The sequence below is a fragment of the Phytophthora parasitica genome, assembly GCF_000247585.1.
Source record: "Phytophthora parasitica INRA-310 unplaced genomic scaffold supercont2.30, whole genome shotgun sequence".
Lineage (NCBI taxonomy): Eukaryota > Oomycota > Peronosporomycetes > Peronosporales > Peronosporaceae > Phytophthora > Phytophthora nicotianae.
Window position 1 is genome coordinate 50,572 of NW_008649016.1, and position 19,062 is coordinate 69,633.

Below are 19,062 nucleotides of genomic sequence, written 5' to 3' on the forward strand. Positions count from 1 at the left end.
CCGTTCCTACGACAAGCGTCAGCAGGAGTTTCTCGAGTGGTGCGCAAACAAGGGTTACTCATTTAACGACTTGACTCGCTTCACTGTGACGGGTGAAAAACTACATCTCTTCCTGGAAGAATGCGTCATTGGTAGACGTAAGCGCCCGAAATGCGCTACGAAGCAAGCGTATAGTGTGGAGACGATTGGCCGCGCATCTGTTAATCTTTACGTTGCAGCTATGGTTGATCTGTGGAAACAACAAGTCCAGGCCGGAATCAATAGCTATCCTTCACCAAGTAACGCTGCAGTGACATCGCTGCTAAAACTGACCCAGTTTGAAGAAGACGAGCGCAAACGAAAGAAGTTTGAGGACCGAAGAGCTGATACATTACTAGATGGATATACGACAACAGAACAAATCCAGCAAATTGCTAGGTATTTTTGGGCGATGTCACGTGAGGCAAGAACGAACTTACGGAACCTGTTGGCGTTTCTCGTGAGCCACTATGCTCTAATGAGAGGTAAGTCCGCCCGGTGCTAGAATTGGCTGATTTACATTCAATTATGTTGGAGAACGAGGGCTATAGTCCGTGTCGAGCCATAGTTATGGTGATGCGTCAAGGTAAAACAAATCAAGTGGGTCGCATTGATGTTGGTGCTTGTATGCGTAACAAGAATGTGGAGATCTGTCCCCACGGGCTGTTGGGTTTGTATTTGTTTTGGCGTTGGCATGTGGATGGAGAGGCGTTTCCTGACTTCACCTCCTCGGATCGCTGGTACCCATTGAAGCTCCTCAAAACGGGAAAAGATCCTAAGAAAACGATGTCGTACAAAGTACACAGAGAGGCTATTACGGCTGCACTGAATCATGTATGAGTCCGCAGTAAGACTAAACCCATGTTGGGCGTGGGTCTGGATCTCGTATGGCAGATCTAGGTGATGCAAGCGAATCTCAAATTAGACGTTTAGGTCGTTGAAATACTCAAGCCATGGAGAAATGCTATCTCACGTCTCTTCCACGCGAAGCTATGCGCACGCGTGCCGGCTTTGAGCCTTCTCGAGGGAATTTTTTGTTGCACGCGCGTCTGTGGAACCTCCTAGCGTTCTACAGAGTATGACCTTTCCTCAGGTTGAGAAGTGGCAACATGCAATTAACGACGATAAAGCTGAACAGTCCATCGCCGCTGGAGGTTTTCTAGATCTACTTCAATATCTTCGCAAGGTTATTCTACAGGATGCCGTCTTCTTACAAAATTTAACTCCACATCATCCAGTGTTGTAGCACGATTATTTTTCCTCGGACGAATTCATGAAATTCAAAGGTGAAACTCGAAAAACTATATCTACGATGGAAAACCCGGCTGATCAGAGGTTGCAAAAGGCGATGCCCATTTTGAAGGCCAAGCTGGAAGGTGCACATCAAGATCTGAAAACATCTATTGATCGCGTAAGTTCAACAGTCGACGCAATAGAAGGGAACATCGCCGACATATTGCGCACGCTCGAACCGCTTCGAGGAGGAACCGTATACTTCAGGTCAAGCTGGTTTCGAATCCAGCTAACAGTGTCGCAGCATTTCCTAGTTGCAGCTCGACTGTCACATCTGAGGCTCGTAGTGGTCAACCCTCAACGTCACATTAAAAATGCGTAGAGCTTTGGAATCTGTCAAAGAGCTATAGGAAGAATGGAGTGATGGTTTTGACGGGAGTATACCCGTAAGAGAGCTGGAAGAGCGCTACGGTACGAAGTGGTGCGACGCTGATGAAAGACGGTTTTTCAATTGCCGTAGATCTGTTCTTAACTTTGTTCAGCAATGCTCTCGTGAAGCCCAGCGCGATACCGGCGTTGGGGCGGACGTAGCAACTCAGTTGGCTGTACACTACGTGGATGACACCCGTAAAAGCGAAGAAAGACGCTCAACTGGCTTATCAAGAACATTGCTCTAATTCATGATGAAGTGAAGAGCCGCCCAATTTCACGGATTTCGCTGGATCAATGTGCTAACCAACGGTGGGTCAGTCACCGTGGACAACCTCTGTAATCGCCAGAATCCCTTTGATTATGTGGTATCGTAAAGTGACCGTTACTGCGCAGTACCGCAGTGTGTCAGAGCGGTATTAGGTGGTACCATGGTGTGGCTTTGCGGTATTGGGCCGTACCGCGGTGTGCCTCTGCGGTACTGCAGTGCGACTGTGCGATACCGCGGCGTCACTTTGCGGTATTGGGCGGTACCGCAGTATGCCTCTGCGGTACAGCGGTGTGACTGTGTGGTACCGTAGTGCGACTTTGAAAAATCTTCAGCGACTTGTTATTTGTTTACACAACAAGTAAGAAGCTGAATAATGTCACGTGTTTTTGTTGTCCTATTATATGCACTTTGCGTATCTCCGACGCTGGTAACTACTGAGGTGAGCTTCGAATTCAGGTGTCGTTAGATCGGTAATTTTTCCCTTGTATAAGGTCCACTTTTAATGACACTTCCTGCGAAGTGTGAAAAGGAGTATGCTATATTTTCCCTAGTACTATACTGTCTTACATAACCGTCGATCTATCACAAGGATAGCTGCAGTACTCATTGCAGTTATTTTGACGCTGCTGCTTCGTTGAAAAAAACATTTTCCCACATCCAAGGGTTTCGCCCCGCTCCATGTTACTGCCCTTAGATCTGAGTACCTCTAGCGGATCTGGCTTTCGTGGCCTATACCGTTCGAATACCATGTTGACTCATATACTGGATACTACTACATTTGGCACTCATAATGAAATGCATCTTACACCTGTGTTACTTGGGATCTTCTTGCGCGATGTCTTTTGCGGGTTTGAGCTCGCATAGTTATGGCAAGCAAAAGATGAAGAATTTCGAGACTGATTTATTACGAGGAATTGACTTCACTTGGCTCCGTCGCCAAAACAATACTTGGGAGGCATTTGCAGGACATTTGCGGGTTTTCTGGTATGAAGAAGTCCATGTCCTATCGTAAGAAAGGTATTGCCTACACTGTTGGACCTCTAGCCGCATTATTATAGCTTCCATTTTCTAGGTGCTATGTAAACGCATTGAATATAACGAACGCGGTGCGTCCAACGCTTCCTAGTGTGTTTTAATGTCTGTCAAACTTGGCCACGTGACCAAAGTGACGTGACCAAAACCTTTTCTGACCTGTAATAACGGACAACATAGAGCTATAAAAAAGGTTTCTGAAATCGTTACCTGTTGTTAATGCCTAGTGATAACTTCGGTATTGTCAACGGCGCTATATATCGTTGGGCAACTCTTTATCCGGGTCCGCCCAGCAGGGCTGAATGTCCGATAGCACGTAAAGCAAATCGTTGCCAGTGAGAACCTCATGCGGCTGCGGGTTCACGTACACGTAACCAAATGGCACACTCCGTTCATCCTCGGAAACTTCGATACGGGCTCTTGTGGCAGTCTTCGTCCACTGACCTCCGCTGAGCACGTGCACAGCAGACGAATGTAGCATCACATCAGGACGGCAGCGATACAGTCCAATGACGAGGATACCATCCGACGACAGCAAGTAATGAAACACAAATTCGAACGTGCGACCCACGAAGTCCAGCGGCACCTCCACAGCGAACAGAGAGCTGCGTTGAATGTCCATAGCTGATGTCGTTGATAATGTTGGGGAAGCGGCAGCCTCTCCGAAGCCAGCGGGAGAACTAGGCAGTGTTCCCACTCCACCCTCCGTCCACGAGGCGAAGATAAACTCCCGTAAAATATTCTTGATACGAGCATTGAAGAACTGGTTAATAAGCAAGCTATCGCAAAGCGACGTGCTGTACGTGAGTCCAGCCGCAAAAGCAGGAGAAACAGCAAAGTTGCGAGCCAATTCAAGCGAAGAAGTTGATGCAGCTGCAGAATCACACTCAGAAAGTGGGAACCAGCCACTAGCGGTGAGGTTTTGTGCCACGAAGTGCACATTCGCGCGGTTTACAAGCTCCGTAATGATACGTGGTGCTCGCGTGGGACCTATAAGAGTCACGATTGTCTTGTGTAGTGCGATACAAGCCTGCCATAATGAATAGAATAACGATAGAGTTAGAGTCCGTAATGGTTACAGTGTTAAGATACCTACGGCATCTTGGAGCAGTTCTGAAGTGCCAGCATCAGAGACTTCGCCTTCAGCGCCCATAAGGACAATACGGAATGCGTCATGAACTCCAGCTCGTCTTAGAGTGCTATGACGGAATGGATCTCCCACTACGAAGTAAACGCCGACGAAGCGCTGAAAATGTTCGTAGTCTTCCACTTCAGGCAGAGTTGCAGTCACGATTACTACTGGACGATGTTGTCTTAGTGCACGCACTCGCAGTGGGCCAATCAGGTACTCGAGATGATGAGGGAACGACGAAGGCGACAGCACACAGACCACAATGTGGCCAATCTCCAAATTCAAAGATGCCACGTCCTGGACAACCGCTGCTTCTGGACGGCACGTATCAAGCTCTGGTGCATTTGTCTCGACAGTGAGAGGATCGTCTTCTTCTTCCTCCTCCAGTTTCTGGCTAAATGCTGACGTTGGACTTGATACTTCTGTTTGCCAGTTTAATAGCCGAGATTGTCGTCGGCGTGGTGAAACATCGTCATCTCCTAAGCTACTGGGCGTGTCATTTCCAGTACTGCTCCCAGGCGTTGAAACCAACTTGACTTTGGCACTTGCCCCACGTGAATAATGCCTCTTAGAGTTTCGACGCTGAGACGTCCAGGCTTCCGGCATGGTGTCACTCGGCTGCATTTGAGTAACGGCGTTGGCTTGACGTCGATCTTGAGCAATGACAAACACTGTCTCTGCGCCAATACACGTGTACGAATCTCCAGGGTTCAACAGCAACCTGCCTCCGCTCACTTTTGGCGACTGAGCTGTGGTGATTGCAAACACGATCACTCCAGAGCATTGAGCGTACGCTAGTGAAGCCACTTCCGAGAAAGTTTTACCGTACACCACACAGGCTGAAGGTAGTTCCACCGAATAAACCTCGTGACTCGAGCCGTGTAAATAGCGATCTTCCCATGATGCATCCGCTTCCGGTGGATCGTCATAGTCGCCACTGGTATCGTAACTTGAGGTCGACGTAAGACTGTACATGAACGTCGAGAAACCCGGACACACGCAGTTCTGACCAAGTAACGAGTGCATCACCTCGGAGAAGCAGAGCACATTCGACACATTCAAGTCGGCTACAAGTCCCCGGTTAGCTGACAAGTGGAGCTGTGCAAACAATCGAGCATTGGGGGCTTCACGTCGAGCAGCCAGAACGCGCATCAATGCCCTGTGGTCACTACTAGCAGGTGACTCCCCTGCAACAAGCCGTGTTAGGATAAAGATGGCGTCGGCTGAAGCACAAGCTGCTCGCTGCGCATCGTCCACATCCAGTAATGAACCTTGTATAAAACTCGCCCGCTTCTCGAAAAAAGGGTCCATTAGCAGAGCGATAAGCGACGTGGCTGGTTCCTCCTCACTCAATACAACAACGTTGATATCAACCAGATCGTGATCGTCGTGGAAGACTTCTCGAAAGAAATGGTCGATACGCGACGGAGTTAGATCTCCACAAAGTATGATATGCTTGATAGTCGGTGACGGCGTGTGGCTGGCGAGCTCGTACGGGGAGAAGGAGCTACCGAGCGCCAAGATTTGAGACACTTGGTACGGGACAACCAAGATGAGGACCAACACCAGCGCTCCTACACATACTTTAGCCAACGGATTATCGGCAGGAGGAGATTGGATCGTCACAAATGCGAGCACAGAGTTGAAAAACGAGTTGAAGAACGTCCACTCCCCTAGATTCCCGCTCGCGTACTTGTCGTCGGCAGTCTCCGCGATCTGAATGACTCCAGCTGCAACAGCAATGATGATCGTTAACTGGAGGTAGCAGAGCATTGCGAACTGCTGAACAGGAGACATGAGTCCATGACAGCGACTTAACACAGCTTTGGCTTCAACGTAGCATATGAGAAACCGGAGAGGATACACGAACCGCCAGTCCGAGATACCGTACCAAAGAGAGCTGCACATAACAATACAAGTTAGGACAACAGCTACGTGTTAACCATCGCGAGTATAGTCACTCAACTGGTATTGTAGGAAGAACGAAGTCGGTAACACTGGTAATACGACAGCAAGTGTTACAAGCCCAGGGAAGGAGAGCATGTATTCTCGACGACGACTGGAGAGATAAACGCCTCGAAACAGGAAATCCACAGCCAAGAGACTTGCGCAGACGATGTCCGTTATCCAGAGGCTGAAGGGCATCTAGGATTCCAGAAAGCATGTAAGGAATCTAGTATTATACCTGTAGCAAATATGTTATGAGCTTACCTCATTGGAATTTACGTAGGTATTCGCAATGTACGAGCTTGCAAACACGATTGAGACCAGAACGAGAAAAATGTCCAGCCCCACTCCGAACGAACTGTGATCCAGGTATCTACACAAAGAAGCATTTAGCAAATTGAATAGGTCCAAAGTCGAGTTAGTAGAGGTCTTACGTACCGGCTGAGACGATCACGACTACGTGAGCCATGACTGTCGCTGAGAATCTTGGCGGACGAAGAAAAATCGCCGCTTTCCGCTTCTGCATGTTGTATCATTCTCGTGTTAGTTACTAGTATTATTAATACGACAAGTTACATTTCGCTCTTACCAAAATTCACAGCATGCAGGTTGTGATGTTGCGGGCTCGTAAGTTGCAGCGTGCGCTTCACTGGCAAAACAGAACCATAATTGGCGCTTTTCTCACGACGAAGAGACCGGCGCTCGGACATTGCTGCCCCCAAGACGGAATTTCTTGCACTGCCAATGAAGAGGTGCTTGGGGTGTATGGCAGTTAGCAGCTAAGCGTCGCCGATCTTTTGTGTCCATTCGATTCAAATAACGTCATGGCAGGGTGATTCTCTATTTCCTGGCATACAAATATGAAACAAAAAACTCGCTCTAGATTTGTCTTCAGACAAACCACTGACCTCCTTTAAGTCTCTGAGGTGACGACGCACTCTGCTGGCTGGAATACTGATCGTGGTCAGTGTCGCCATTGCAACCGGTCTGCACAATAGTTCCAGATAATAAGTTAGTTCACTTGGTAAGTACCTTTATGGTAGTCAAGATTCAGTACCCACTCATGATTCAGTGGCATCTGCACGTACAGTTCCTGAAGAACTCTGGGAAGAATTAATACCCTGCGAGGCTCTTTCTGTAGCTCCCATCGTAGAACCCTGTGAGTATTCCAAACACGCCTTGCTCGCCTCTGCAGCGATAACAATCGCCAGCTCTTGCAGTTCACTCTTGGACTCTTCAATGCTCAACTGAAGAGCCCGTAGGTCTGTTCGCCTCACACCTCGATTGCATGGCTGCGATATCCCATCCGTAGGTTCATTGGCACAAAAATTCCTCCTCGCTCGTTGGTATCGACGCACAGCAGCAACAAAGAGAAGCAGATACCGCTCGATATCACGCACAAGCACTAGAGTTCCTGAGCCAGTGGAGATGAATCCAGGGATTCCAATGCGACCGACTGGGTCGATTCGGTCAGGAATGGTCAATCGCTCTGCCTTTGCAATGATCGCCTCAATCATCGACGATAAATCGTCATGAGACGCACGTATACTGTGCTTAAGGCCCTCGATCTCTTGTAGAATCTCCGCTGCGTCTTGTACGTGAGGCCCAACGCCTTTCGATGGTCGACCAGAACTCTTGTGGCCCTCGTTTGAAGCCTCCACAGCTCGATGTCGTCGATCCACTGCTGCTACCGACCGCAGTAAATGCACGTCCATGTCTTGCAACAACTGCGCTCGCCAGCCTCGCGCCTTCCACGACGACTCGTACTCACTAAATTCTGTCTGCTGACCGATACCGCTATAGCTTGCCTGCTCCAACTTGATCCTCGGATCTACCCGAATATTGTCCTGTTCATCAGCCGTACTACCGTCAACACTACTGCTCTTCTTGGACTTCTGTAGACGTTTGGGAGGCGGTGTCTTCTCCACCGACTTACTCCTCGCTGTCGAAAGTTTCTTCCGTCGTTTCCACTTGCGCTGTTCTCCTGTAGTCTCAGCTGATGAATGGTCCGATAAGGAGTCGCTCTCCTCAGTAGAACTCTCTACACTGTTGTTCTCGTCTACCTCCTCTTCTACCGTGGACGGTTGTGTGGGTTCAATGTCGGACACGTCTGAGTCGTCCGGCAGCAAGTATCGTAATCCGCCTGGTAGAACAGTTATCAATAGTCAGCAACTATTGATTTGTTGTGCAATCCAATAAGGAGAGTGTGCTCTACCTTGTTTCAATATGTAGGCGTAGAGTTCTCCTTCGCCCACGAAAAAATCCACATTCTGTTTGGCTTGGTCTCCTTTTGCCTTGCTTCCTGGTAGATAGTAGAGTTTTTGCTGCTGCAGACCGTGAGGTTCCACGATATCCCAGTCCCAGTCTTTGATGATTTTGATGATTTCTTTGCCTTTGATGCCGATTTTTTCGAGTAATTCGCGCGGTGGGCGCATTTCTAAAGACATAGCAATGCCTCCTTGACTGCTCCTTCGCGTGGAGAGCAGAGGGCGCTTGGCTGCTGGCATCGGTTCCACCATTGTCGAACACAGGTTGGTGGCGGGAAATATATAAAGTCAACAGGTTAGAAACCTTTTTAGAAATGGCTATCATGTCACTATCTCATGGAGTGACCACGTACTTAAGCCATGCGAACTTAGTATTGGCTCAACCCATTTTGAGTCCATCAACAATGCTGCGTCTCGGCTCGCGTATTCCGGTGCTCGGTTCGCGTCTAGCACCGGCGACAACGACCGTGTGTTCGCCGTATCTGTCTTGCGTGCGTTTTAAGCGCTCGGCTGCAAAATCTGGACGCGTGAGCGCTGCTAGTGGCTCCGGTACGGCGACTACGAGGCGAATATGTCAATAGTAATTAATCAGAGTTGACGCTGCGCAGACCGCAGTGCGGCGTTGACAATGGCCATCCGCCAGATCGAGAGCAGCTTCGGCAAGGGCGCTGTCATGCAGCTGGGCTCAACGTACGCCACCTTGTCACACAGCTATTGGCATTGAGACAAGAGCTGATCAAATGTATATTTTCGTGATGTAGGAAGACTGCGGAGCGCGTGGACGTCATTTCGTCCGGCTCGTTGTCGCTCGACTTGGCTCTGGGCACCGGTGGCATCCCCAGAGGGTACGTACCATAAAGCGGAAGGACTTAGAGTTGGACTGCAACTTTTGACATTTTTATTGCTAGACGTGTGGTGGAGATCTACGGCCCTGAGAGCTCTGGCAAGACGACACTAGCGTTGAGCTGCATCGCTGAGGCTCAGAAGACCGAGGGTGGAGTGTGTGCCTTTATTGATGCAGAGCACGCTATCGACGCCCACTACGCCAAGGCTCTGGGAGTGGATATTGACGCCCTCTACGTCTCGCAGCCAGACTCTGGAGAAGAAGCTCTGGAGATCGCAGACACGCTCATCCGATCGGGTGCTGTAGACCTTGTGGTGCTGGATAGTGTGGCAGCTCTGGTGCCTCGTGCCGAGCTGGAGGGTGAAATGGGAGACCAGCAGATTGCTCTACAAGCGCGTCTTATGAGCCAGGCACTGAGAAAGCTGACCGGGTCACTGTCCAAGTCCAATTGCACCATTATCTTCCTCAACCAGATCCGTCAGAAAGTAGGTATCATCTTTGGATCCCCCGAGGTGACGTCAGGTGGTACGGCATTGCGCTACTACGCGTCGGTGCGGCTGGATATCCGCCGTAAGACAGCCATCAAGGAAGGCGACCAGGTTGTCGGCAACGAGACGGTGGTCAAGGTGGCCAAGAACAAGTTGGCTTCTCCCTTCAAGGTGGCGACTTTCGACATGATGTTCGGTCGGGGCATTGATCGACAGTCAGAGTTGGTAAGGAAGTACTGGTAGATTTGTTTAGCTATGGCGATAACTTACTAATGTTTTGTGTCGTGTAGCTTGAATTGGGTGTGCAGCACGGTCTGTTGAAGCGCTCGGGCGCGTGGTACAGTCTGGCTGGAAGCGACGGTAAGTATCAAGCTACACTTAATGTCAGGTTTAATACTAACATATCGTGTTACAGAACCTATTGCGCAGGGCAAGGCGAAGGCGAAGGTTTTCTTACAGGAGAACCCTGGAATCGCGAAGGACCTCGAAGCAAAACTGCGTCAAATGCTCTTCGAACCGGCGGCTGAAGAGAAAGTCGATGAAGCTAGTGTGGAAACGGAAACTGAAGTTGACCATGAGGACGATGCCACATCATCCGAAGCAGTTGATGCAGTTGACAACAAAGTTAGTGAAGAAGACGAGAAAGTCACCGGATGAACACCGAAAACACGCTACGTTGTGAACGTTGGTGAACAGGTTCCCACAAGATTTTTCTTTTTTTTTTTCTGCAATGTTGAAACTCGTGAAGTGCTCGCTTGTATTCTGCCTTTGATAAGTTGTAGTTTCCTCGTTGTCTGAAGGTTTGGACGAGCACGTAGTCGCTCCCTGGATACTTAGTATGCCAGCAGCGGAGGTAGTTCACTCACCTAGAGACCGAGCTCTAAATATGTAGCCCACAAATACAGACTAGACCAACTAAAATGCCATACTGAACGACGTTGGCGGGAGTACATTTGCCACCTGGCACCGCTCAGCCTTCGAGTAGCGCTTCTTGATCACCGCCAGGTTGTTCGACGGCGAGTTAGAGTACAGCGTTTGAAGCTCTCCCATACACTCCTTCAGGTCCGACCAGTTGTACTGGCACGCATCCACCAGTTCCTTCGTCTAAGGCAAACGGTAAACACACCTCGTTAGCATAGACTTAAAAGCACAATCGTGTCAAAACCACGGCAAAGCTTACCATTGGGAACCCGTCCATCGTGTACATCGCCATCGACAGGCAGCACGCAGCCACAACTGACGGCAAATACTTCAAAAACTGGTACTCTTGCAGCGCCAGCTCGAGCAAGTAATGTGCCAACATGGACGTCTTCTTCTGGATAGGAGGGATCATACGTTCGTAGATATTCAGGAAATCCAGCGCTGGAGAAAACATCAAAACCTGTGAGATTCAATACATCGCATGTAAAAGGGAGTTGCAAGACGTACCAGTGGGCACCGAAAGCGTAAAGTTGAGGGTGTTCAACAGTTTTTCTTCCATCTCCAACACCTCCACGGACGTGTACACGTTGTCAGCGCACATCGCGAGATCCTCCACTCCGATGTAGGAAACATCTTCACACTTGGACGCGACGTGCAGACATGTCGCTCCAAGTAGTTGGAATTGCGTCTTTTTTACCATGACGATATCCAGGTAGCGATCGGTGTAATTCACTGCCAAGAAGGCGGTTCGCAGGCACATCTCGAACACGTCCACGACTAGGAAAGCACAAAAAAAAATTATTCATACGCTGAACAACAATGAGCATAGACCAGCGGCACTTACCTTCAATTAGCCAGTCGACAAGCATTGATCGGTGGGCGGGTCGGAGCGTTTTCTGTCGGCTGCAAGAAATACAGGTACTGACTGTAAGCAAGCAGCACTAAACCCCACTATTAATGCGTTGCCCACGCACCTCAAGTACTTGATCTCTTTCCATGAGTCTAGCTCTGTCTGGCGCAGATAAGCATGGAAGAGTTCCACATGCTCAGGCGTAGGTCCGATCCGTGCGCGGCTCATCGTGTAGCACATTTGGTCCATGGGAATCTTTGGTGTCAATGGTAAGAACGAGGGCGCTTCACTGGAGAAATACGGGTGGCGAAGCGCGTCTTCTGCTGTAATTCGCTGGTCGGGGTTGTATACGAGCAGTTTTGTCAGCAGGTCGATGCCAAGATCTGAGATCCCCGGGAACAGGCGATTCAACGGTCGACGCTTCCAGTGCGGGAACTCGAAGTGATAGTTCGGCAAAGACGAGAAGCCCGGCCACGTTTCGGATGTGGGCGTCGATAACTTGCTGAAGATCTGGAATAGCTGATCAATCTCTGAAATGCCTGTGAAGAGGGGCTTGCCTTGGGCCATCTCAGCGAAGATGCAGCCTACAGACCAGATATCCACTGCTGAGGAGTAGCCGCGCACTCCCATCAAGATTTCCGGCGGACGGTACCACAGCGTCACTACCTCCATTGTGTAAGTTCGGCGAGGGATTCCTGTTGCTCGCACTAGCGCAAAGTCGGAGATCTGCAGCGTCGCATCACCTACGAGACACAACGTTAGTGGTTAGCTACGTCTATCATACAGTCTCGATCGCACCAACGTACTGAGGTTCTCTGTGTCTGACGTCTTGATAAGCAAATGCTTCGGCTTAAGGTTGCGGTGCAACACGCCACGGCGATGGCAGTATGCGATGGCATCCAGAAGTTGGTGAAGAAGCTTACGAATCTGAAGAAATCAACGAGACAGTTTACAGAATGTAGCGAGAATAATGCATCCTGTGTTGCACTTACCACAGCTTCCGGCAATACACGACCTCCATTGGGATCGCCCGATGGATTAATAATTTCATGTAGGGTTTTGTCCACATACGGGAAAAATACGTGGAGCTCGTCTTTGGCGAGGCTAATGAGTTCGAGAGACGCAATGTGGTCGTGCTTGATCCCCTTCAGAACAGCCAACTCTCGAAGCATGTAGTAAGGCACTCCTTCTCCCTATTTACACACATTGTAGCACAACCGTTAGTACACGATAAACACGCACGCGAGTTGCTGAATGCCTCATACCTTGGGGAATACTCTGGCCTTCTTCATAGCCAAGATCTTGCCAGTCGAGCGCTGGCAGCACTTGATGCAGGTGCCCTCGGTCCCCTTGTTCTTGATACCCAAGTTCTTGAAATTAATCCAGTTCACGGAGCCTTCCGGAGTCACACTCGGAAGTGATCGGTACAACGAACGTCGACTGGTCAGCTCTTTCCACTTCTTCGACACTTGCGCCATGTTCTCCAGATCCTTCGCCGTCACTAAGAAGGAGAACACGTGTAAAATGATGTCGATAGGCTGCAGGTCGAAGTGCTCGGAGGGAGTCAGCACAGCTTCCACCTCCTCCATTTTCACTTCAAGAGGAGCATTTCCTTCCCAGTCTTCGTCGTCATTGGCTGCAGGAGACGCAATCAATATCTCTCGACGCACCACTTTACTAGCACGATGCTCCACTGCACGTTCGGACGGATCGATCGAGAATCCCTCCTCGCCTGCTTCCTGGCTGTGAATGTGTTCCCTAGCATAAGCCACAAAGTCCGTCGTCTTGTCTTCATCACTCTCATCCTCCCGTTTCCTCTTACCAACTAGTAATACACCGATTTATCAGTACACTCCACCAAGCTAGAAGCAATAACCAATACATATCCTTACCAAACGGAGCTGCGTCAACTCTGTACTTGGTCTCTACTCCAGCACTCTCCGTCTTGACAGTGTGAGGCTTGTGCTCCTGCTTGAGGTCCATGACGTTGACCTTTTCCTCTTTCACTAATATATCCCTCTTCTCCTCCTTCATTCGTGTCTCCTCCACCTTTTCCTCTTTCACGCTGTCCATGGACGTTACCGCGCTGCACTGGGACAGATCCAGTGGCTCTGGCTCTGGAAATCCGTTGGCCACGGCTACTTGAGAGCGTGGAGTGCCTCCCAATGCGGCCAGAATAGGATTCTCAGCCCCTGGAGTACACAGTAGCAGCGGCAGGCCGCTCCGTTTCCTCTGAGGCTCGGTCCTCGCTGGTACGGCGACTCCGAGCCCTTGGTTCGAGGCTCCAGTCGTCGCTCTGCGCTTTTTGGAGGGTGTCGTATCCGAAGAAGACGACGTGCGACTAGCTGAAGACTGGGTGTCCATCCACAAGCGCTCTGCAATAGGAAATGATTAAAAATGCAATAAATAATTGTAAAATGTAGGATTTCTCGACGGTAGAGGCAGCAGCGACTGTGAATAGGTGTTGTACCTGGCTGGTACAAGGGTGACTTGGCGCTGGGGCTCGAGAGCAGCGAGGAGCTAGCGCCTGGAGCTCCTTATAGACAGCGGTGAACGGGCCAAGGCCGGCGAGATCTCGGGCTCCGGGTCCCTTTTAGCTTTTGTATGGGCGGTTCACCATTCCGCGCGCATTTTTCTTCTTTCGGGGGTAGCAGAGACCATCACTCGGGAAGCTTTTCTGTGAGCTGATTGGACAAGTTTGGTGATACTTTGATCTGATTGGCGGGAAGGAGGAAGTGTCGTCGGATTGTGCGGATTTTGGAAGAAGGTGGCGAAAAAGTGGAGATGGCTACCAGGCAAATGTAACAGTTCGATGTCTCGTTGTGGTACATGTAGCAACCTGGCTATCTGACAGGCGTCTCCCGGGTGACAGATTGTTCTCACCATTGATAAAAATGCACAAGTGTTGCTAAGAGCTATTGGCTTGCCTGTCAACTCCGCATAAATCACCGCAGGATGATACAAGTCGCTCCTCGGTGAAGCACGGCATATCGCTTCATCGATGAAACTGCTGGCGAAACTGCTCGCGATATTTCTCCAACTCCTTTGAAAACACAGAATTCGCAACTCTTGTGCAGTTTGATTTGGTGAAAGTTTGAACGGGATACACTTGAGTAATTATCCAGTCGCTCGTCAGAATTCTGCTACAATTTCTCTCAAGATAAGGAGTAAACGTCAAGCTAGTGAACTGACTGCACGCCGCACAGTATCAAACTGTGGATGAGTTATGCTGAATCACCAGGCAGTTAAATGCCATACGGAACAACTTCGGAGGAGGAACTTTTGCCACCTCACACCGTTCAACCTTTGAATAGCGCTTCCTGATCACCGTAAGATTATCGGATGATCCGTTTGAGAACAGCGCCTGGAGCTCCTCCATGCAACCTTCCAAGTCCGACCACTTATGCTGGCACACACTCGACAGCTCCTTCGTCTAAAGAGCACACAGTATTGCAGCGTTAGTCTACATTAAGCAAGAAAGTGTCCACAGATTAAATGTAAACGCACCATCACGAGGCCGTCCATCGTATACATCGCCATCGACAAGCAGCACGCAGCTACAACCGACGGCAAATAGCTCATGAACTGGTATTCTTGTAGCGTCAACTCTAGCAAGTAGTGCGCTAACATGGCCGTCTTCGTCGGAATTGCCGGGATCATGCGCTCGTAAATGTTCAGGAAATCCAGCGCTGCCAGTAATAAACGGAGCGACGGTTAAACATGTCGAAAGTGGGTCGTTCAAAAAAAAATGTACCTGTAGGCGCCACGAGTGTAAATTTGAGAGCGTTCAACACTTTTACTTCCATCACCCGCACTTCCGTGGCAGTAAAGCCGTAGCTAGCGCATTTCACGAGATCGTTCACGCCAATGTAAGTCAAATCTTCCATCTTTGACGCAACATGCAAACAGGTCGCCCCGAGCAATTGGAGTTGCGTTTTCTTCACTGTTGCAAGTTCCAGGTAACGGTCTGTGTAGTTGACAGCCAGAAAAGCTGTTCTGGGGGAGAGTTCGAATACATCCACCACTAAAAAAAAATAAAAAAAAAGGAGAACATTTTAATGTACGGTCTAAATCGTTTCAAACGGGCAGCTTACCTTCGATAATCCAGTCGACAAGCATGGATCGATGTGTGGACGTCACTGTTTCCTGTCGGCTAGAACAAGAAAAAACATATCTTAGCATTAGCAAAATTTCCATGAGAACCAACTTGGCCGCAGTGTACATACCTCACAAGCTCGATCTTCGCCCAGGTTTCCGACTCTGATTGACGCAAGTACGAGTGGAAAAGTTCCACGTGCTGTGGAGTAGAGCTCCACATTTGAGTCATCGTATGCCACATCTGGCCCATGAAATTAGTGAGCGTCAGTGGGAAGAACGCTGGCGCCTCGTTGAAAAAATAGGGGTGGCAAAGCGCTTTTTCAGCCGAAATCCGCTCGTCTGGATTGTACGAAAGCAGTTTTGATAGCAAGTCAAGGCCACGACCTGATACTTCTGGGAACAGCTGAGCCATGGGTCTCCGCTCCCAATGTGGGAATTCAAACTGGTAGTTTGGCAAGGAAGAGAAGCCTGGCCACGTTTCTGAATTGGGTGTCGACAGCTTGCTGAAGATCTGGAACAACTGATCCATCTCTGAAATGCCGGTAAATAGAGCCTTGCCTTTGATCATTTCGGCAAATATGCAGCCGACAGACCACATGTCCACTGCCGAAGAATACTCGACCACGCCCATCAATATCTCTGGGGCACGATACCACAACGTCACTACCTCGTTGGTGTACGCTCGGCCAGGAATTCCTGTTGCTCGGACTAGCGCAAAGTCCGAAATCTGTAGCGTTGCATCGGCTGAGAAGCAAATGTTAGTATAGATAACAGCTACACATGGATGATACCTAACAACTTACTGAGAGTATTCGGGTCTGACGTCTTGATCAGCAAATGTTTTGGTTTTAGATTACGATGCAGAATTCCACGACGGTGACAATACGCAACTGCATCCAGAAGCTGATGAAGAAGATTACGAATCTGTGCGGCAAAACGAGAGTAGTGGCAAATGTAAGTCAGGGATAAGCTTCAATAATGGCTGATCCAGTTCATACGTACCACAGCCTCAGGCAATGCGTGTCCTCTTTCAGGATCTCTTGTTGGGCTTATTACTTCATCCAACGTTCTATCCACGTAAGGGAAGAACAAGTGAAGCTCGTTTTTTACAAGACTGACTAACTCCAGAGACGTAATGTGGTCGTGCTTCATGCTCTTGAGTACTCCAAGTACTCGGATCATATAGTATAGCACTCCTTGTTCCTGCGTAGCAAAATACACAAGATAACAGACACTTCAATACCAACTCCTCCTTTTAGAATAGAAAAAGTACGATAAACCTTACCTCGGGAAAGATTTTGATCTTCTTCATTGCTAGAGTTCTACCTGTGGAGCGTTCAAGGCACTTGAAGCATACACCTTCAGTTCCCTTGCACTTTAAGCCTAATTTCTTGAAATTGATCCAATTGACAGAGCCCTCGGAGGTCACGCTGGGCAACGAGTGATACAATTCCTGTCTGTCCGTCAGCTCTCTCCATCTCTTAGAGACTAGCGCCATGCTTTCCAGCTCTTGGGTTGTAAGTAGGAAAGAGAAGACGTGCAGGATAACCATTTCCACATCCTCTCCTTCTTCCTTCACAACAACCACGAGATCGTCCTCTGTTTCATCCATCCAGATTGATTCTGGAGCTTGTCTTGACGCTGAGCACCCTCGGAGGAGTCTCAAGAGGAGATTGTTGCTCTCCATCGCGCACGTCAAAGCCGAAGAACAGGTTGGTGTCTATCGTAGTGGGGTCCAAAAGTCCAAATGGCTTTTCAACCCACCGTCTTTCAATCCACTCTGGATACTCGTGTATCATCGAGTATCCAAAGGGTTGATATTATTAACAGTGATCTCGCTAGATCCAATATGCATCTAACGAAACGGCCCTGCTTTTCATGCCCATTAAAACGAGTACTAGCCTTTACTATCACGAATTTCCAAAGATGCCAATGCGGAAGTTGCGTTTACGATATCTAACTCCAAAATACTTTGTTACTATAAAAAGATGTTCTTTACTCTAACCGGTCCATGTGAACTCGTATAAGTAGACTCAAACTCGCTGATTAAGTACCCACCAAAACGATTCGGACTTGTTTAAGTTTACTTGACCCAGACTTCTAATTCAGGCTAAATGAACACAAACATGTTTGTAAATTTTGTGACTGGCGGTTTCTTCGCACGATGTGTCGTACATTAAATATACTTTTGTTTTTGTATTTCACTTCGCAAAAGCAAAACATTATAGGGTTACATGAAGACTGAAATATTCTTTTTGCATAGCTATTTTGTGTTCACTCGCAAGAGTGACACCGGTATTTATTAACGCATCTCCTGTGTCCGCTTCCCAGCCGTTGCATCTGCGCGCACATTCGACGAGCCGTGGCATTGTTTTTAAATACGAAAGCAATATAGAAATCTAAAAAGCGATCTTAATGAATTGAGCCGCGCATTGCACAGCCACTTGAGATAATCATTTTTTTAGGAGAGTTTTGAACATTTAGAACACCTTTAGAGCTCGTGTCAAAAAAGTTGTGTAGCGGTTGTCTATTATAGTTGTATTGTGTTCATTGGATGCGTGGAGGCTGACTAACGAGACCTTGAAAAGCTTGCCTCTTACAGCTATTATCAACATGTGCTAAAGCGAAGCTCATTGCTGGACTTGCCTTCGCAAATACCGCGCGGTCCAGCTTCGCTGTGTGGTTTGCTTTGGCTACACGCGCTTCCACCCGCTCACCTTAGTTGACCTTAGTATCATCAAATTAAGATTTAGCGTTTTTAGTATTTATTTTAAAAAAAACTAAAATGTTCTATATTTTGATTGGAAAGAGTCGCTGTCCTCCAGCATCGCCTCTAGTTATTTAATGCGGAAATCCAAGCCGTTCCACTCGATATTTTTTGTTTGTTTTTCAAAAAGAGTACCGATTTGGCACATATGGCCAAAAGCAATACCCGACCAAAATGAATACAGTACTGCACCCCGTTTTCGTTCCCTAGGACATCTGATAAACTTTCGGATATAATGCTATTTTGCCAAATATACTCGGGTATCTACGCTGAAACCTAATGTGTTTGCAAATCCTATAAAATACACCCTTGTGATAACGGGGTACAGTACTGTACCTCTACACTGGTTACCGTATTTAGTCAAGAGTGCAATAGTAGTCTAAGCAAAGCGGATTAAACTAAAATCTGGTGAGTTATCGTCCCTTCTTCAAAGGAGACCCGCGACCCGGTCGAATTTGTCCAGTTTTCTTGGGTCTGGTATCATTGTTTTGTGCAGCAACTGCCTTCAAGTAAGTGATCTGTCGGCAAGATTGAATGTGCTATGTATACCAACTTTAACTTCGATTCGATCGACTTACTCTTTCTTTATACAGTGCATGACTACGGTTAGCGTTGTGCAGGTCACAGCGGTCCACAAATCTGGATCAGACTAAATATGTAGAGGGACTCATTTGGAAAAAAATAAACTGTTAGAGAAGAATGTATATAATGACGGCGTTTGTGATAGGAATCAGCTTTTCTGTGAGCTGATTGGACAAGTTTGGT

At 48.4% G+C, this 19,062-nt stretch overlaps 5 protein-coding genes across 11 annotated transcripts; 1 reads left to right on the plus strand and 4 right to left on the minus strand.

Moving 5' to 3' along the window:
- Positions 1-3,236: 3,236 nt before the first annotated feature.
- PPTG_12381 (hypothetical protein) lies at positions 3,237-6,772 on the minus strand (the record flags this gene model as incomplete). Its single annotated transcript, XM_008908383.1, has 6 exons — positions 3,237-4,013; positions 4,080-6,015; positions 6,082-6,260; positions 6,327-6,435; positions 6,501-6,582; positions 6,652-6,772. 6 exons carry the CDS (start codon positions 6,770-6,772, stop codon positions 3,237-3,239), a joined length of 3,204 nt encoding a protein of 1,067 aa, XP_008906631.1.
- Positions 6,773-6,953: 181 nt separating this feature from the next.
- Positions 6,954-8,581, minus strand: PPTG_12382 (hypothetical protein; the record flags this gene model as incomplete). The annotated part of the gene is made up of 3 exons (XM_008908384.1): positions 6,954-7,049; positions 7,151-8,205; positions 8,278-8,581. The coding sequence occupies 3 exons, from the start codon at positions 8,579-8,581 to the stop codon at positions 6,954-6,956; spliced, it is 1,455 nt and encodes a 484-aa protein (XP_008906632.1).
- An 86-nt stretch (positions 8,582-8,667) lies between these two features.
- On the plus strand, positions 8,668-10,611 carry PPTG_12383. Of its 2 annotated transcripts, XM_008908385.1 has the most exons (6): positions 8,668-8,878; positions 8,938-9,019; positions 9,091-9,174; positions 9,238-9,886; positions 9,952-10,021; positions 10,077-10,611. In XM_008908385.1, exons 1-6 carry the CDS (start codon positions 8,734-8,736, stop codon positions 10,316-10,318), a joined length of 1,272 nt encoding a protein of 423 aa, XP_008906633.1. In that variant the 5' UTR covers positions 8,668-8,733; the 3' UTR covers positions 10,319-10,611. The 2 variants fall into 2 exon arrangements, with proteins under 2 accessions (XP_008906633.1, XP_008906634.1); XM_008908386.1 differs by having other exon boundaries at positions 8,668-9,019.
- PPTG_12384 (CMGC/CDK/CDC2 protein kinase) lies at positions 10,223-14,131 on the minus strand. 4 transcript variants are annotated; one of them, XM_008908388.1, is made up of 10 exons: positions 13,903-14,131; positions 13,325-13,807; positions 12,698-13,257; positions 12,425-12,625; positions 12,239-12,359; positions 11,557-12,175; positions 11,427-11,485; positions 11,090-11,359; positions 10,842-11,023; positions 10,223-10,765 (listed from the first exon to the last, which is right to left on the minus strand). In XM_008908388.1, exons 2-10 carry the CDS (start codon positions 13,794-13,796, stop codon positions 10,577-10,579), a joined length of 2,673 nt encoding a protein of 890 aa, XP_008906636.1. In that variant the 5' UTR covers positions 13,797-13,807; positions 13,903-14,131; the 3' UTR covers positions 10,223-10,576. The 4 variants fall into 4 exon arrangements, with proteins under 4 accessions (XP_008906636.1, XP_008906638.1, XP_008906635.1 ...); XM_008908390.1 differs by having other exon boundaries at positions 11,090-11,485; XM_008908387.1 differs by having other exon boundaries at positions 13,325-14,131.
- A 79-nt stretch (positions 14,132-14,210) lies between these two features.
- On the minus strand, positions 14,211-17,313 carry PPTG_12385 (CMGC/CDK/CDC2 protein kinase). Of its 3 annotated transcripts, XM_008908391.1 has the most exons (8): positions 16,816-17,313; positions 16,533-16,733; positions 16,334-16,454; positions 15,659-16,274; positions 15,527-15,585; positions 15,187-15,456; positions 14,940-15,121; positions 14,211-14,865 (listed from the first exon to the last, which is right to left on the minus strand). In XM_008908391.1, exons 1-8 carry the CDS (start codon positions 17,215-17,217, stop codon positions 14,641-14,643), a joined length of 2,076 nt encoding a protein of 691 aa, XP_008906639.1. In that variant the 5' UTR covers positions 17,218-17,313; the 3' UTR covers positions 14,211-14,640. The 3 variants fall into 3 exon arrangements, with proteins under 3 accessions (XP_008906639.1, XP_008906640.1, XP_008906641.1); XM_008908392.1 differs by having other exon boundaries at positions 14,940-15,456; XM_008908393.1 differs by lacking the exon at positions 16,816-17,313 and having other exon boundaries at positions 16,533-16,758.
- Positions 17,314-19,062: the final 1,749 nt, after the last annotated feature.

Bases quoted from the DNA above. Each gene is read 5' to 3' on its own strand.
- PPTG_12383 (XM_008908385.1), top strand. From the start codon at position 8,734: ATGCTGCGTCTCGGCTCGCGTATTCCGGTGCTCGGTTCGCGTCTAGCA. The intron at 9,175-9,237 runs GTACGTACCATA...TTTTATTGCTAG, and splicing joins ACCGGTGGCATCCCCAGAGG to ACGTGTGGTGGAGATCTACG. The intron at 9,887-9,951 runs GTAAGGAAGTAC...TGTGTCGTGTAG, and splicing joins TTGATCGACAGTCAGAGTTG to CTTGAATTGGGTGTGCAGCA.
- PPTG_12384 (XM_008908388.1), bottom strand. From the start codon at position 13,796: ATGGACACCCAGTCTTCAGCTAGTCGCACGTCGTCTTCTTCGGATACG. The intron at 12,360-12,424 runs GTAAGTGCAACA...TGATTTCTTCAG, and splicing joins GTGTATTGCCGGAAGCTGTG to ATTCGTAAGCTTCTTCACCA. The intron at 11,360-11,426 runs GTAAGTGCCGCT...GTGCTTTCCTAG, and splicing joins TGTCGACTGGCTAATTGAAG to TCGTGGACGTGTTCGAGATG.
- PPTG_12385 (XM_008908391.1), bottom strand. From the start codon at position 17,217: ATGGAGAGCAACAATCTCCTCTTGAGACTCCTCCGAGGGTGCTCAGCG. The intron at 16,734-16,815 runs GTAAGGTTTATC...TTTGCTACGCAG, and splicing joins AGATCAAAATCTTTCCCGAG to GAACAAGGAGTGCTATACTA. The intron at 15,122-15,186 runs GTACATTTTTTT...TATTACTGGCAG, and splicing joins TACACTCGTGGCGCCTACAG to CGCTGGATTTCCTGAACATT.